This window comes from Pongo pygmaeus, chromosome 6, assembly GCF_028885625.2.
Source record: "Pongo pygmaeus isolate AG05252 chromosome 6, NHGRI_mPonPyg2-v2.0_pri, whole genome shotgun sequence".
Taxonomy (NCBI): domain Eukaryota; kingdom Metazoa; phylum Chordata; class Mammalia; order Primates; family Hominidae; genus Pongo; species Pongo pygmaeus.
The window spans coordinates 51,309,010-51,323,449 of NC_072379.2; the positions used below are offsets into that span (position 1 = coordinate 51,309,010).

The following is a 14,440-nucleotide window of genomic DNA, read 5'->3' on the forward strand; positions in this document are numbered from 1 at the left end:
TATGCTGTAAGGGGGCTGTTAGCAGTTACAACTGTGATGGATATTACAAATAAGAAAATAAGATTACCGACATTAGGATTAAGAGAGGATAAGTATTTTAAGAATAGGGAATAACATATTCAAATATCCTGAAGCAAGAGAGAACTGAAAGAAGACTAGAATTCCTGGAAGCAATGGAGAAGAAAAATGATGTGAAATGGTGCTGAGAATATAAGCAAGGATCAGATCATGAAAGGGGTGCACTGATGAAGGATTTTATACTTTATCCATTGAAGAATTTTAACAGAGTTCCATTTTAAAACATTATTTAGTCAATGGTATGGAAAAAGTATTAGTAAAGGGACAAAAGTAGGTTCAGGGAGGCCAGGTAGGAGACAATTATATTCTCAGCAAGTGATTGCAGGAGAAATAATGTGGAAATGCCTGGGTGTGAGAGAGATTTTGGAAGTAGAATGGAGAAGACTTGGTAATTGTTTGTTAAGAGAGGGGAAGGTGAATGAAGAATCATGTGAAACAAGTTTGGTTTCTAGCTTAAGTAACTGAGCTCCTTTGAATGGTAGGAAACGTTTGAACAGCAGCAGGTTTGTATTGTTATGTTTCATTGTGTCTGCATGAATTTGAGGTACTTGAGAGACCTCAGAGTGGGGACATGAAGTGGCCATCTGGGTATAAGAATAAGGAGAGAGTTGTGGATTAAATGTAGAGTTGGAGTCATCTGTATATAGATCACTGGAGCCATGGATGTGGAAGGATTTCCTTATGGAGAATGTGCAGATGGAGAAATGAAGGGCGGATATGACAGAGCCTAAGGTGGTCCAGTATTAAAGAGTGGTACATAAAACAAGAGAAGTTACTGGAACTGACTGAAAAGAGTGATCAGAGAGGCAGGGGGAATCAGAAGGCCAGCCTTCAGACCTTGGCTCCAGCCAGTTAAAGTGAAGTAACCTTTGACAAGTTGAATATCTTATATTCTGTTTTCTCAACCATAAGAAAAGTATTTTTATACCAGCTAATATCATAAACTTGGTCTGAGAAAAATGTGGGATGATTGTTAAGTACATATTGTCACACACACACACACGATCTTCTATATGGAATATACTAAGATTCTAGCTATACATAATAATGGATCAAATGACTGGATCATTTCATATAGACTAAAGCTGTACCCTAAAGTCAAAACCATATCTTAACTCTTCCTAGAGCCTAGCAAAAGATAAAAATAATGCAATGGATTTTCTTTTGTATTCATTAAGTGGTTCTACAGACAGCTCCAGACACTGAACACTAGCAGCATCACCTAAATAAATGTGAATCCCCAACAAATCATTACGGTATAATAGTAATTCATTAGAGGAAAGTATAAATGCAATTATAAAAAGTATAAAGTATAACTATATAATCGCTCATTAAGGGTGAGCTTACATATGTGTATGTGTATATATACACACACATATATATACACACACATATATATACACACATACACACATATATGTGTCTGCATGCACACAACACACAAACTCTTGTAAGGGTAAAGAATTAAACACAGCAGCAATCTGGAAAGCAAATACTTTCAGCAAATTCTTGAGCTCTTGATTGCAAAGCACTGAGATAATTATGCCCAATTGCTTTAGAGTCATATATTCATTAAACACTGATTATCTGTATCTTTTCAAAGGATTGGGAGATCCTGCTTGCTTTTATGTTGGTGTAATCTTTATTTTAAATGGACTAATGATGGGATTGTTCTTCATGTATGGGGCATACCTGAGGTAAGACTACTATTGAATTAAGAGACCTTTCAGTGGGCTTTTACAGACTGGCTGATATTTGTTGATTAAATGAAAAGGAAAATTAATGAGATTAGATTCATATCAGGAAAGTTTGTGGATTTACTTGATTTTTCAGAAGCTTCTGAAATAGTATCACATAACCAGAAACAGGAGATGTCACTAAAATTCTATCTCAAAATCATCCCCTTTATTCTGTTATTTAAACAGATTTCCTAACAAAGGCTTTAATGGAATATCTCCTAGTTCATGTGTAAAATTAATAAAACATTGGAGGAGATCTTTGGTTAGCAGTAATAGCAGCTTATTTCTAATTGTATTCTCTAAGGATGAAATTAAGAAAGCAGTAGGAAAAACTGTGAATCACATGTGGCAGGCACTTACATCTGCTAGCATGTCTGTTTTGATAAGAGTACCACGATGAAGCAGCAGTGAGACCGGTCTCAGGTGATAAGTTGAAATTAATTTCAATGGTCATGTGTTTTGCCCCCACACTTAATTGCTCCCTGAGATAGCCATATTAGCTAGTTGTTGCCAATGAAAACTAAGGTGAAGTCAGTTTTGGTTACATCTAGTAAAGTATCTGCCCTTCTCACAAAAGAACAGACTTAGGTGCCCCTTCTCTGTTTCTTCCTGCTTTTATTACACTAGGATGTCATGCCCAGAGCTGTAGCGGTCATCTTGTGACCATAAGGGAAAGGTCATAAAAATAGCAGATATATCTGGCCTACCATTCTTCTGCTGCTGAACCAATGCCAACAGATACTTATATTTCATTTTCTTGTTGAATGATATAATAAACAACATCCATATTGTGTAAGCCACTTTTGTTAGGTTTTCTGTTTCTTTCAGTGGAGCATATTCCTAGCTGAATCATCAGATTTCTTTGCAATGTTATTCTTGTCATGCAAAACATTTAAAATTTAAAATTAATTGATAGCTTTACTCTTTCAACAAATATTTATTGAGTTTTCATGGGGCTTTTGCCAATATAGAGATTAGTAAATATACACACTCTTGTTTTAGGAAGTTTTCAGCATAAAAAAGACTAGCATAGAATCAATGAAAACTAGTGACATAGTCAGTATTGTGCCAGGGATACTATCCAGCACGGTACATAAAAAGAAAAGTAGTAATAAGTATAAGGATTGGAAAACTTGAAAAAAAAGAAATAAGTGTTCTTAAAAGTAGATTACATCATGTATCTAGAAAAATTTTAAAAGTTTATGGATATAGTATTTGCAATAATAAGAAAATTTACAATGTTACTAGATGTAAGCATTAATATTAAAATTCAAAATTATAAATTTTATACTTTAGCATCAAATAGAAAATGAAATTTTGAAAGGATGCTATTTAGAATAGCATTAAAAGCATGATATTCCTCAGAATAAATCCAACAAAAGATACATATGACAGCTATGGGAAAATGATTAAAACATTCCTGAGATATGTCTAGGAAAATCTAAGTGGAGAGATATTCCACATTCATTGACTGAAGACTTGATATTAAAAAGCTTTATAGATTCAATGCTCTACCAGTCAAAATTCCAACATATTTTTTGTTGACTTTGATGAGCTGATTTAAAAGTTATTCAGAAATGCAAAGGGCCAAATACAGTCAAGGTATTCTTGAAAAAGGAGGACTTGCACTATCAATTGTTGCTGTATTATAAAGCTAATGTAAAAAGACACTATGATATTGGCACAGCAATAGACAAATAGATAACTGCAATAGAGTAGAGCCCAGAAGCAGAAATGTACATTTACAGGCATTTGATATATGGAAGAGTGGGTATCGCAGATTGTTGAGTAAGGACAGGCATTTTAATAAATAGTGCTGGAATAATTGGGAGATCATATGGAACAAGGAGAAATTGGAACTATACAAGTAATAAATCCAAGTTGGATTAAACACTCAAATATGAAAGACAAATTTATAAAGTGTTCAGCATATAATATAGAAAAGGTCATTTGGAATAAGAAATGATTTCATAAACAAGATACAAAAATCCAGTCATGAAGAAAAACTGATAAATTTGATGAAAAGAACTTCAGTTCCTCAAAAGAACTGTAGGATAAAAAATAAACCTCAAAGTGATTAAAGATATTTACAAAGTATATACCCCACCTACTATCCAGAAATTTCATTAATTAATTTGATAAATATTTATTGAAAGACTGTTGTGACCAGGAGCATTGTTCTAGGTGCTTGGAATACAGGACAGAAATCTCTGTCCTTGTGAAATTTATATTAGAGTGGGAAGATAAAGAAAAAAGACAACCTGATAGAAAAATGGACAAATTGTTTATGAACTGATATTTCCCAGAAGAACACCAAATGGTCAATAAACATATGTAAAGTTGACCACCATCATTAGTCATAAAGAAAATACAAATTCAAACCACAGTGAAATACCAACACATCTAATAGATTGATAAAGGAGCTTTCATCCACCACAGATGGACATATAAATTGGTACAACTATTTTGGTAAACAGTGTACATTATCTGATCATGTTCAACATATAGATACCTTGTAACTCAGTAATTCTAATTTGAAGTATATATTCCCAAAAAAGTCTTGCACATGTGTACTAGGAAGTACATACAATAATATAGTAGCATTATTTGCAATAGCTTCAAACTGGAAACAACCCAAATATCCATTAACAGAGAAATGAATACATTTTGGTTTATTAACATGGTTGAACAGTATACAATAATGAGAATGAATGAACTATACAGCTACATACAACATGATTGAATCTTACAAATATAATTTTGAATGAATGAATCCAGGTACAAAATTTAAAAAAATACTCCATACTTCCATTTGTATGTTGTTTAAAAACAGATTAAAGTAAATCATAGCTTGATATGTATATAGAAATGGTTATGTTGATAATCTCAAAAATCAGGTCAGTAGCTGATTCTTATCTTGGAGGCTGGCAAGTGGAGACTCAGTATAATAATTTATCTATTTCAGTTAATTACATGGTGACTACATGGACGTTCCTTTTACAATAGTTCTATGAGCTAGAAATGTTATGCACTTTTCTATATGCCATATAGAAAAAATATAAGCTCATTAAAGTATTTTGAGGGAAAAGGATTGCTTTGAGATTGTTTGGGCAGGTTTAAAAATGTTCTTTTTTTAAAAAAAGTTCTGTTTTTGGGCTGGGAGCAGTGGCTCACTCCTGTAATCCCAGCACTTTGGGAGGCCGAGGCGGGCGGATCATGAGATCAGGAGATCGAGACCAACCTGGCTAACAAGGTGAAACCCTGTCTCTACTAAAAATACAGAAAAATACAAAAAAAAAAAAAAAATTAGCTGGGCGTGGTGGCAGGCGCCTGTAGTCCCAGCTACTCGGGAGGCTGAGGCAGGAGAATGGCATGAACCCGGGAGGCAGAGCTTGCAGTGAGCCGACATCGCGCCACTGCACTCCAGCCTGGGCGACAGAGCGAGACTCAGTCTCAAAACTAAAAATAATAAATAAATGAATAAATAAATAAATAAGTTCTGTTTTTGAAAATGGTTTGTATTTCTTATCCTTTTTGTTTTTTCATACGGAAAATGTTACACAACAATGACTAAAACTTTAAAAATCAGCATATTTCATTAGGAGGGCTACCGAAGAGGTGCTAGTCTCTCTAAATTGGTTATATAGTCCTGGAATATAAAATACAATATTAGCCTCTATCTAGTCTTTAAGAAGGATATACAGAGTCAACCAATATTGACTGTAGAGGTGTCATCGAAACTGTGAGGAGACTGGAAACTGGCATTTGAGGAACAAAAGAAATAGAAATTTGGGGAAAACTTTTGTATTTGTTACCATGGCTACCCTCCCCACTGACACTAACTGGGAAGGTAGATGTTGTACTTCTATTCTTTTGGTGGCTAACCATAAAATTTTAACATACAGATATGACTTGTTCAAGTATAAAATACATTGATATCTTTCCGCTTCTTCCAATCAAACAAGGAATCTTGGAATGCTTTTCTTCAAAACATCCTCTCGTATCTTTTTTTATTATTATTATACTTTAAGTTCTAGGGTACATGTGCACAACATGCAGGTTTGTTACATGTGTATACTTGTGCCATGTTGGTGTGCTGCACCCAATAACTTGTCATTTACATTAGGTATATCTCCTAATGCTATCCTTCCTCCCTCCCCTCACCCCACAACAGGCCCCGGTGTGTAATGTTCCCCAAACTGTGTCCAAGTGTTCTCATTGTTCAATTCCCACCTATGAGTGAGAACATGTGGTGTTTGGTTTTCTGTCCTTGCGACAGTTTGCTCAGAATGATGGTTTCCAGCTTCATCCATGTCCCTACAAAGGATGTGAACTCATCATTTTTTATGGCTGCATAGTATTCCATGGTGTATATGTGCCACATTTTCTTAATCCAGTCTATCATTGATGGACATTTGGGTCGGTTTCAAGTCTTTGCTATTGTGAATAGTGCCACAATAAACATATGTGTGCATGTGTCTTTATAGCAACATGATTTATAATCCTTTGGGTATATGCCCAGTAATGGGATGGCTGGGTCAAATGGTATTTCTAGTTCTAGATCTTTGAGGAATTGCCACATTGTCTTCCACAATGGTTGAACTAGTTTACAGTCTCACCAACAGTGTAAAAGTGTTCCTATTTCTCCACATCCTCTCCAGCACCTGTTGTTTCCTGACTTTTTAATGATTGCCATTCTAACTGGTGTGAGATGGTATCTCATTGTGGTTTTGATTTGCATTTCTCTGATGGCCAGTGATGGTGAGCATTTTTTCATGTGTTTTTTGGCTGCATAAATGTCTTCTTTTGAGAAGTGTCTGTTCATATCTTTTGCCCACTTTTTGTTGGGGTTGTTTGATTTTTTTCTTATAAATTTGTTTAAGTTCTTTGCAGATTCTGGATATTAGCCCTTTGTCAGATGGGTACATTGTAAAAATTTTCTCCCATTTTGTAGGTTGCCTGTTCACTCTGATGGTAGTTTCTTTTGCTGTGCAGAAGCTCTTTAGTTTAATTAGATCCCATTTGTCAATTTTGGCTTTTGTTGGCATTGCTTTTGCTGTTTTAGTCATGAAGTCCTTGCCCATGCCTATGTCCTGAATGGTATTGCCTAGGTATTCTTCTAGGGTTTTTATGGTTTTAGGTCTAACATTTAAGTTTTTAATCCATCTTGAATTAATTTTTGTAAAAGGCGTAAGGAAGGGATTCAGTTTCAGCTTTCTACATATGGCTAGCAAGTTTTCCCAGCACCATTTATTAAATAGGGACTCCTTTCCCCATTTCTTGTTTTTGTCAGGTTTGTCAAAGATCAGATGGTTGTGGATGTGTGGTATTACGTCTTAGGGCTCTGTTCTGTTCCATTGGTCTATATCTCAGTTTTGGTACCAGTACCATGCTGTTTTGGTTACTGTAGCCTTGTAGTATAGTTTGAAGTCAGGTAGCGTGATGTCTCCAGCTTTCTTCTTTTTGCTTAGGATTGTCGTGGCAATGCGGGCTCCTTTTTGGTTCCATATGAACTTTAAAGTATTTTTTTCCAATTCTGTGAAGAAAGTCGTTGGTAGCTCTATGGGGATGACATTTAATCTATAAATTATCTTGGGCAGTATGGCCATTTTCACGATATTGATCCTTCCTATCCAGGAGCATGGTATGCTCTTCCATTTGTTTGTGTCCTCTTTTATTTTGTTGAGCAGTGGTTTGTAGTTCTCCTTGAAGAGGTCCTTCACATCCCTTGTAAGTTGGATTCCTAGGTATTCTCTTTGAAACAATTGTGAATGGGAGTTCACTCATGATTTGGCTCTCTGTTTGTCTGTTATTGGTGTATAGGAATGGTTGTGATTTTTGCACATTGATTTTGTATCCTGAGACTTTGCTGAAGTTGCCTATCAGCTTAAGGAGATTTTCGGCTGAGACGATAGGGTTTTCTAAATACACAATCATCTCATCTGCAAACAGGGACAATTTGACTTCCTCTTTTCCTAATTGAATACACTTTATTTCTTTCTCTTGCCTGATTGCCCTGGCCAGAACTTCCAACACTATGTTGAAAAGGAGTGGTGAGAGAGGGCATCCCTTTCTTGTGCTGGTTTTCAAAGGGAATGCTTCCAGTTTTTACCCATTCAGTATGATATTGGCTGTGGGTTTGTCATAAATAGCTCTTATTATTTTGAGATACATCCCATCAATACCTAGTTTATTGAGAGTTTTTAGCATGAAGGGCTGTGGAATTTTGTCAAAGGCCTTTTCTGCATCTATTGAGATAATCATGTGGTTTTTGTCTTTGGTTCTGTTTTTATGCTGGATTACATTTTATTGATTTGCGTATGTTGAACCAGCCTTGCATCCCAGGGATGAAGGCCACTTGATCATGGTGGATAAGCTTCTTGATGTGCTGCTGGATTCGGTTTGCCAGTATTTTATCGAGGATTTTTGCATCAATATTCATCAGGGATATTGGTCTAAAATTCTCTTTTTTTGTTGATCTATGCCAGGCTTTGGTATCAGGATGATGCTGGCCTAATGAAATGAGTTAGGGAGGATTCCCTCTTTTTCTTTGGATTGGAATAGATTCAGAAGGAATGGTACCAGCTCCTCTTTGTACCTCTGGTAGAATTGGGCTGTGAATCTGTCTGGTCCTGGACTTTGTTTGGTTGGTAGGCTATTAATTATTGCCTCAATTTCAGATCCTGTTATTGGTCTATTCAGAGATTCAACTTCTTCCTGGTTTAGTCTTGGGAGGGTGTATATTTCCAGGAATTTATCCATTACTTCTAGATTTTCTAGTTTATTTGCATAGAGGTGTTTATAGTATTCTCTGATGGTAGTTTGTATTTCTGTGGCATTGGTGGTGATAAACCTTTTATCATTTTTTATTGCATCTATTTGATTATTCTCTCTTTTCTTCTTTATTAGTCTTGCTAGCGGTCTATCAATTTTGTTGATCTTTCCCAAAAACCAGCTCCTGGATTCATTGATTTTTTGGAAGGGTTTTTTGTGTCTCTATCTCGTTCAGTTCTGCTCTGATCTTAGTTATTTCTTGCCTTCTGCTAGCTTTTGAATTTGTTTGCTCTTGCTTCTCTGGTTCTTTTAATTGTGATGTTAGGGTGTCTGTTTTAGATCTCTCCTGTTTTCTCTTGTGGGCATTTAGTCCTATAAATTTCCCTCTACACACTGCTTTGAATGTGTCCCAGAGATTCTGGTATGTTGTGTCTTTGTTCTCGTTGGTTTCAAAGAATATCTTTATTTCTGCCTTCATTTCGTTAAGTACCCAGTAGTCATTCACGAGCAGGTTATTCAGTCTCCATGTAGTTGGGATGTTTTGAGTTAGTTTCTTAATCCTGAGTTCTAGTTTGATTGCCCTATGGTCTGAGAGACAGTTTGTTATAATTTCTGTTCTTTCACATTTGCTGAGGAGTGCTTTACCTCCAACTATGTGGTCAATTTTGGAATAAGTGCGGTGTGGTGCTGAGAAGAATGTATATTCTGTTGATTTGGGATGGAGAGTTCTGTAGATGTCTATTAGGTCCACTTGGTGCGGAGCTGAGTTCAATTCCTGGATATCCTTGTTAACTTTCTTCTCGTGGATCTGTCCAATGTTGACAGTGTGGTGTTAAAGTCTCCCATTATTATTGTGTGGGAGTGTAAGTCTCTTTGTAGCTCTCTAAGGGCTTGCTTTGTGAATCTGGCTGCTCCTGTATTGCGTGCATGTATGTTTAGGACAGTTAGCTCTTCTTGTTGAATGGATCCCTTTACCATTATGTAATGACCTTCTTTGTCTCTTTTGATCTTTGTTGGTTTAAAGTCTGTTTTTTTTTTTTTTTTTTTTTTTTTACTTATAGGAAACTACAAAATTTTACTAATAAACATTAAATCTTGAATAAAAGGAGAAGTCTGTTTTATCAGAGACGAGGATTGCAACCCCCTTGTTTTGTTTTCCATTTGCTTGGTAGATCTTCCTCCATCCCTTTATTTTGAGCCTATGTGTGTCTCTGCATGTGACATGGGTTTCCTGAATACAGCATACTGATGGGTCTTGACTATCCAATTTGCCAGTCTGTGTCTTTTAATTGGAGCATTTAGCCCATTTACATTTAAGGTTAATACTGTTATGTGTGAATTTGATCCTGTCGTTATGATGTTAGCTGGTTATTTTGCTCGTTAGTTGATGCAGTTTCTTCCTAGCCTTGATGGTCTTTACAATTTGGCATGTTTTTGCAGTGGCTGGTACCGGTTCTTCCTTTCCATATTTAGTGCTTCCTTCAGGAGCTCTTTTAGGGCAGGCCTGGTGGTGACAAAATCTCTCAGCATTTGTTTGTCTGTAAAGGATTTTATTTCTCCTTCACTTATGAAGCTTAGTTTGGCTGGATATGAAATTCTGGGTTGAAAATTCTTTTCTTTAAGAATGTTGAATATTGGCCTCCACTCTCTTCTGGCTTGTAGAGTTTCTGCCAAGAGATCAGCTGTTAGTCTGATAGGCTTCCCTTTGTGGGTAACCTGACCTTTCTCTCTGGCTGCCCTTAACAATTTTTCCTGCATTTCCATTTTGGTGAATCTGACAATTATGTGTCTTGGAGTTGCTCTTCTCGAGGAGTATCTTTGTGGCATTCTCTGTATTTCCTGCATTTGAATGTTGGCCTGCCTTGCTAGACTGGGGAAGTTCTCCAGGATAATATCCTGCAGAGTGTTTTCCAACTTGGTTCCATTCTCCCCGTCACTTTTGGGTTCACCAATCAGACGTAGATTTGTTCTTTTCACATAGTCCTATATTTCTTGGAGGCTTTGTTCATTTCTTTTTATTATTTTTTCTCTAAACTTCTCTTCTTGCTTCATTTCATTCATTTGATCGTCCATCACTGATACCCTTTCTTCCAGTTGATCGAATTGGCTACTGAGGCTTGTGCATTCGTCATGTAGTTCTCGTGCCTTGGTTTTCAGCTCCATCAGGTCCTTTAAGGACTTCTCTGCATTGGTTATTCTAGTTAGCCATTCGTCTAATTTTTTTTCAAGGTTTTTAACTTCTTTGCCATGGGTTCGAACTTCCTCCTTTAGCTCGGAGTAGTTCGATCATCTGAAGCCTTCTTCTCTCAACTTGTCAAAGTCATTCTCCATCCAGCTTTGTTCCGTTGCTAGTGAGGAGCTGTGTTCCTTTGGAGGAGGAGAGGCACTCTGATTTTTAGAGTTTCTAGTTTTTTTGCTGTTTTTTCCCCATATTTGTGGTTTTATCTACCTTTGGTCTTTGATGATGGTGATGTACAGATGGGGTTTTGGTGTGGATGTCCTTTCTGTTTGTTAGTTTTCCTTGTAACTGTCAGGACCCTCAGCTGCAGGTCTGTTGGAGTTTGCTGGAGGTCCACTCCAGACCCTGTTTGCGTGGGTATCAGCAGTGGACGCTGCAGAACAGTGGATATTGGTGAACAGCAAATGTTGCTGCCTGATCATTCCTCTGTAAGTTTTGTCTCAGAGGAGTACCCGGCTGTGTGAGGTGTCAGTCTGCCCCTACTGGGGGGTGCCTCCCAGTTATGCTACTCAGAGGTCAGGGACCCACTTGAGGAGGCAGTCTGTCTGTTCTCAGATCTCCAGCTGCGTGCTGGGAGAACCACTACTCTCTTCAAAGCTGTCAGACAGGGACATTTAAGTCTACAGAAGTTTCTGCTGCCTTTTGTTTGGCAATGCCCTGCCCCCAGAGGTGGAGTCTACAGAGGCAGGCAGGCCTCCTTGAGCTGCGGTGGGCTCCACCCAGTTCGAGCTTCCTTGCTACTTTGTTTACCTACTCAAGCCTTGGCAATGGTGGGCGCCCCTCCCCCATCCTCGCTGCCGCCTTGCAGTTTGATCTCAGACTGCTGTGCTAGCAATGAGGGAGGCTCCGTGGGCGTAAGACCCTCTGAGCCAGGCATGGGATATAATCTCCTCGTGTGCCGTTTGCTAAGACCGTTGGAAAAGCGCAGTATTAGGGTGGGAGTGACCCGATTTTCCAGGTGCCTTCTGTCACCCCTTTCTTTGATTAGCAAACGGAATTCCCTGACCCCTTGCACTTCCTGCATGAGGCAATGCCTTGCCCTGCTGCAGCTGATGCTCAGTGTGCTGCACCCACTCTCCTGCACCCACTTTCCGACACTCCCCAGTGAGATGAACATGGTACCTCAGTTGGAAATGCAGAAATCACCTGTCTTCTGCGTCGCTCACGCTGGGAGCTGTAGACTGGAGCTGTTCCTATTCGGCCATCTTGGCTCCACCCCCCGCCAACTTGTCTTACTTTGATTTATCCACATGTCCCCAGTTCCTCCATGTACAATTGGTCCTTGCTGCTCACACCTTCTTTCTTTCAATTTCTTCCTCTTTGAAGTTCATCCTTTGTATTTTCTGTGTGAAACTTTATTAAATGGTAAATCATTTCCCATGAGCTTTCCTCTGCTGTTTTCTTCCTTTCTTTCTTCATTAATTCAACCAATGTTTATTAATCTTCCAAGTATGAAGCTGGGGATATAGTAATGAACAAGACAGATAAAGAACCTGTCCCTGTCCTCATGGTGCTTAGAATGTGTTAGACTAGGGAAGTGGTGTATGGAGGGAAGATAAATGGAAGCATAGAAACACTACACAGATATGGGATTGAGCATCTGCATTCTCATACACAGACATGATCACAAAAAGGCAATTTAAGAAATGGTTTTTGGCCAGGTGCAGTGGCTCACGCCTGTAATCCCAGCACTTTGGGAGGCTGAGGCAGCTGGATCACTTGAAGTCAGGAGTTTGAGACCAGCCTGGCCGACATGGTGAAACACCATCTCTACTAAAAATACAAAAATCAGCCAGGTGTGGTAGCATGTGCCTGTAACCCCAGCTACTCGGGAGGCTGAGGCAGAAGAATCGGCTTGAAGCAGGGAGGTGGAGGTTGCAGTGAGCCGAGATTACGCCACTGCACTCCAGCCTGGGTGACAGAGCGAGACTCTGTCTCAAAACAAAACAAAACAAAACAACAACAACAACAACAACAAAAGAAATGGTTTTTATCTTTCATCTGATTTTTGTATTCTGCATTATTGCTTCTCTGGGACTCAAGTAAAGAATATTTGCAGTAGTTTAGACAGTTCTACGTTAATGCTACATGAAACTGTTAGAATCTTGTCTTCATCTCTCAGTCCCTTAAATCCAATTTCAAAAGATAAAAATTTGCTTTTATTCAGAGTATTCAAAGGATGTGGTCTAGACTCTAAAGTGCTAGCCTGTTTCTTAAAAATGATTTTATGTGGCCGGGCGTGGTGGCTTATGCCTGTAATCTCAGCACTTTGGGAGGCCGAGGCGGGTCGATCACGAGGTCAGGAGTTCAAGACTAGCTTAGCCAACATGGTGAAACCCTGTCTCTGCTAAAAGTAAAAAAATTAGCTGGGCGTGGCAGCACGCACCTGTAATCCCAGCTACTCGGGAGCCTGAGGCAGGAGAATCGTTGGAACCCAGGAGGCGGAGGTTGCTGTGAGCCGAGATTTTGCCACTGCACTCCAGCCTGGGCAACAGAGCAATACCCCGTCTCAAAAAAAAAAAAATATATATGTTCACACCTTATGTATTTTATTTAGAAAGTATTTTAGCTATAATAAATTATAAAATTGAGATTAATTTATATGTACACTTTTTAGAATTGTACATTTAGGATTTAAACATCAACCACATGGGTATGGTTTAGTACTATTATGTTTTAAATATAGAAAACTGTGATTTTAAATTCTGAGGTAATTTTGTGAAAAACTCACTGTGTTTTACATGAATTTTGATTGTATACTCTTTTTTTTTTTTTTTTTTTTACAGTGGGACTCAACTGGGAGGTCTTATTACAGTACTGTGCTTCTTTTTCAACCACGGAGAGGTTTGTTTTCTAGAAAGCAATTTTTAAGAAATAGAAGAGGCTGTAGAGGAACAAGGAAATATACTCATCAAAATAATATATAATTGTATACTATTTATGACTTCACAATATTTTAAAGACCCTTGTGTTATAAGTTGATATTTTAATCATGTTGATTGAAATGTTTAAATAGCTAGAATTTCAAACATGAAATCTCTTGCCTTAGTTTTAGTAAATATATACATATACATATATTCCGTAGAGAAAAGGAAATACTGTATTTGTTGAGTTGAATCGTGTCATGCACATTATCTGATTTATTCCCACTAAACTTTTTTTGTGGGTGATGGTAGTAAATTTCATACAAGTTATGAAATTTAAATTTAGAGAAAGTTAAGTTACTTATCCCCATTCCACATTTACTACATGATGAAGCTGGATTTCCCATTCTATGTCTGTCTGCCTCTAAAACCTCACATATATATTAATTTATATTTTATAAATTATAAAATTATAGTTATATTTTATAAAAACTTATATATTATATATATAACATATATATTCAACTTTTTTATTATGGTCAGAATTAGTAACATATGATCTGCCCTCTTAACAGATTTTTAAGTGTACAATATAGTATTAACACAATGTTGTATAGCAGATCTCCAGAACTTATTCATCTTGCCTAACTGAAACTTTGTATACATTGCACTCCCCTTAACAACAATGAAAGAGGCCTCAGGCCTGACAGCAGGGACACAGTTAAGACACTGCCACCTGCTCCCTC

The 14,440-nt window shown here is 37.6% G+C and overlaps 1 protein-coding gene across 7 annotated transcripts in view; it reads left to right on the top strand.

Annotated features, from left to right (window-relative positions):
• Positions 1-14,440, top strand: part of DPY19L2 (dpy-19 like 2) — a 105,980-nt gene that overhangs the window by 25,136 nt on the left and 66,404 nt on the right. For all 7 annotated transcript variants that reach the window (XM_054496670.1, XM_054496669.1, XM_054496671.1 and 4 more), the window contains exons 6-7: positions 1,682-1,775; positions 13,617-13,674. In XM_054496670.1, coding sequence (XP_054352645.1) covers positions 1,682-1,775; positions 13,617-13,674 — 152 coding nt within the window. The remainder of the gene's footprint in view (positions 1-1,681; positions 1,776-13,616; positions 13,675-14,440) is intronic.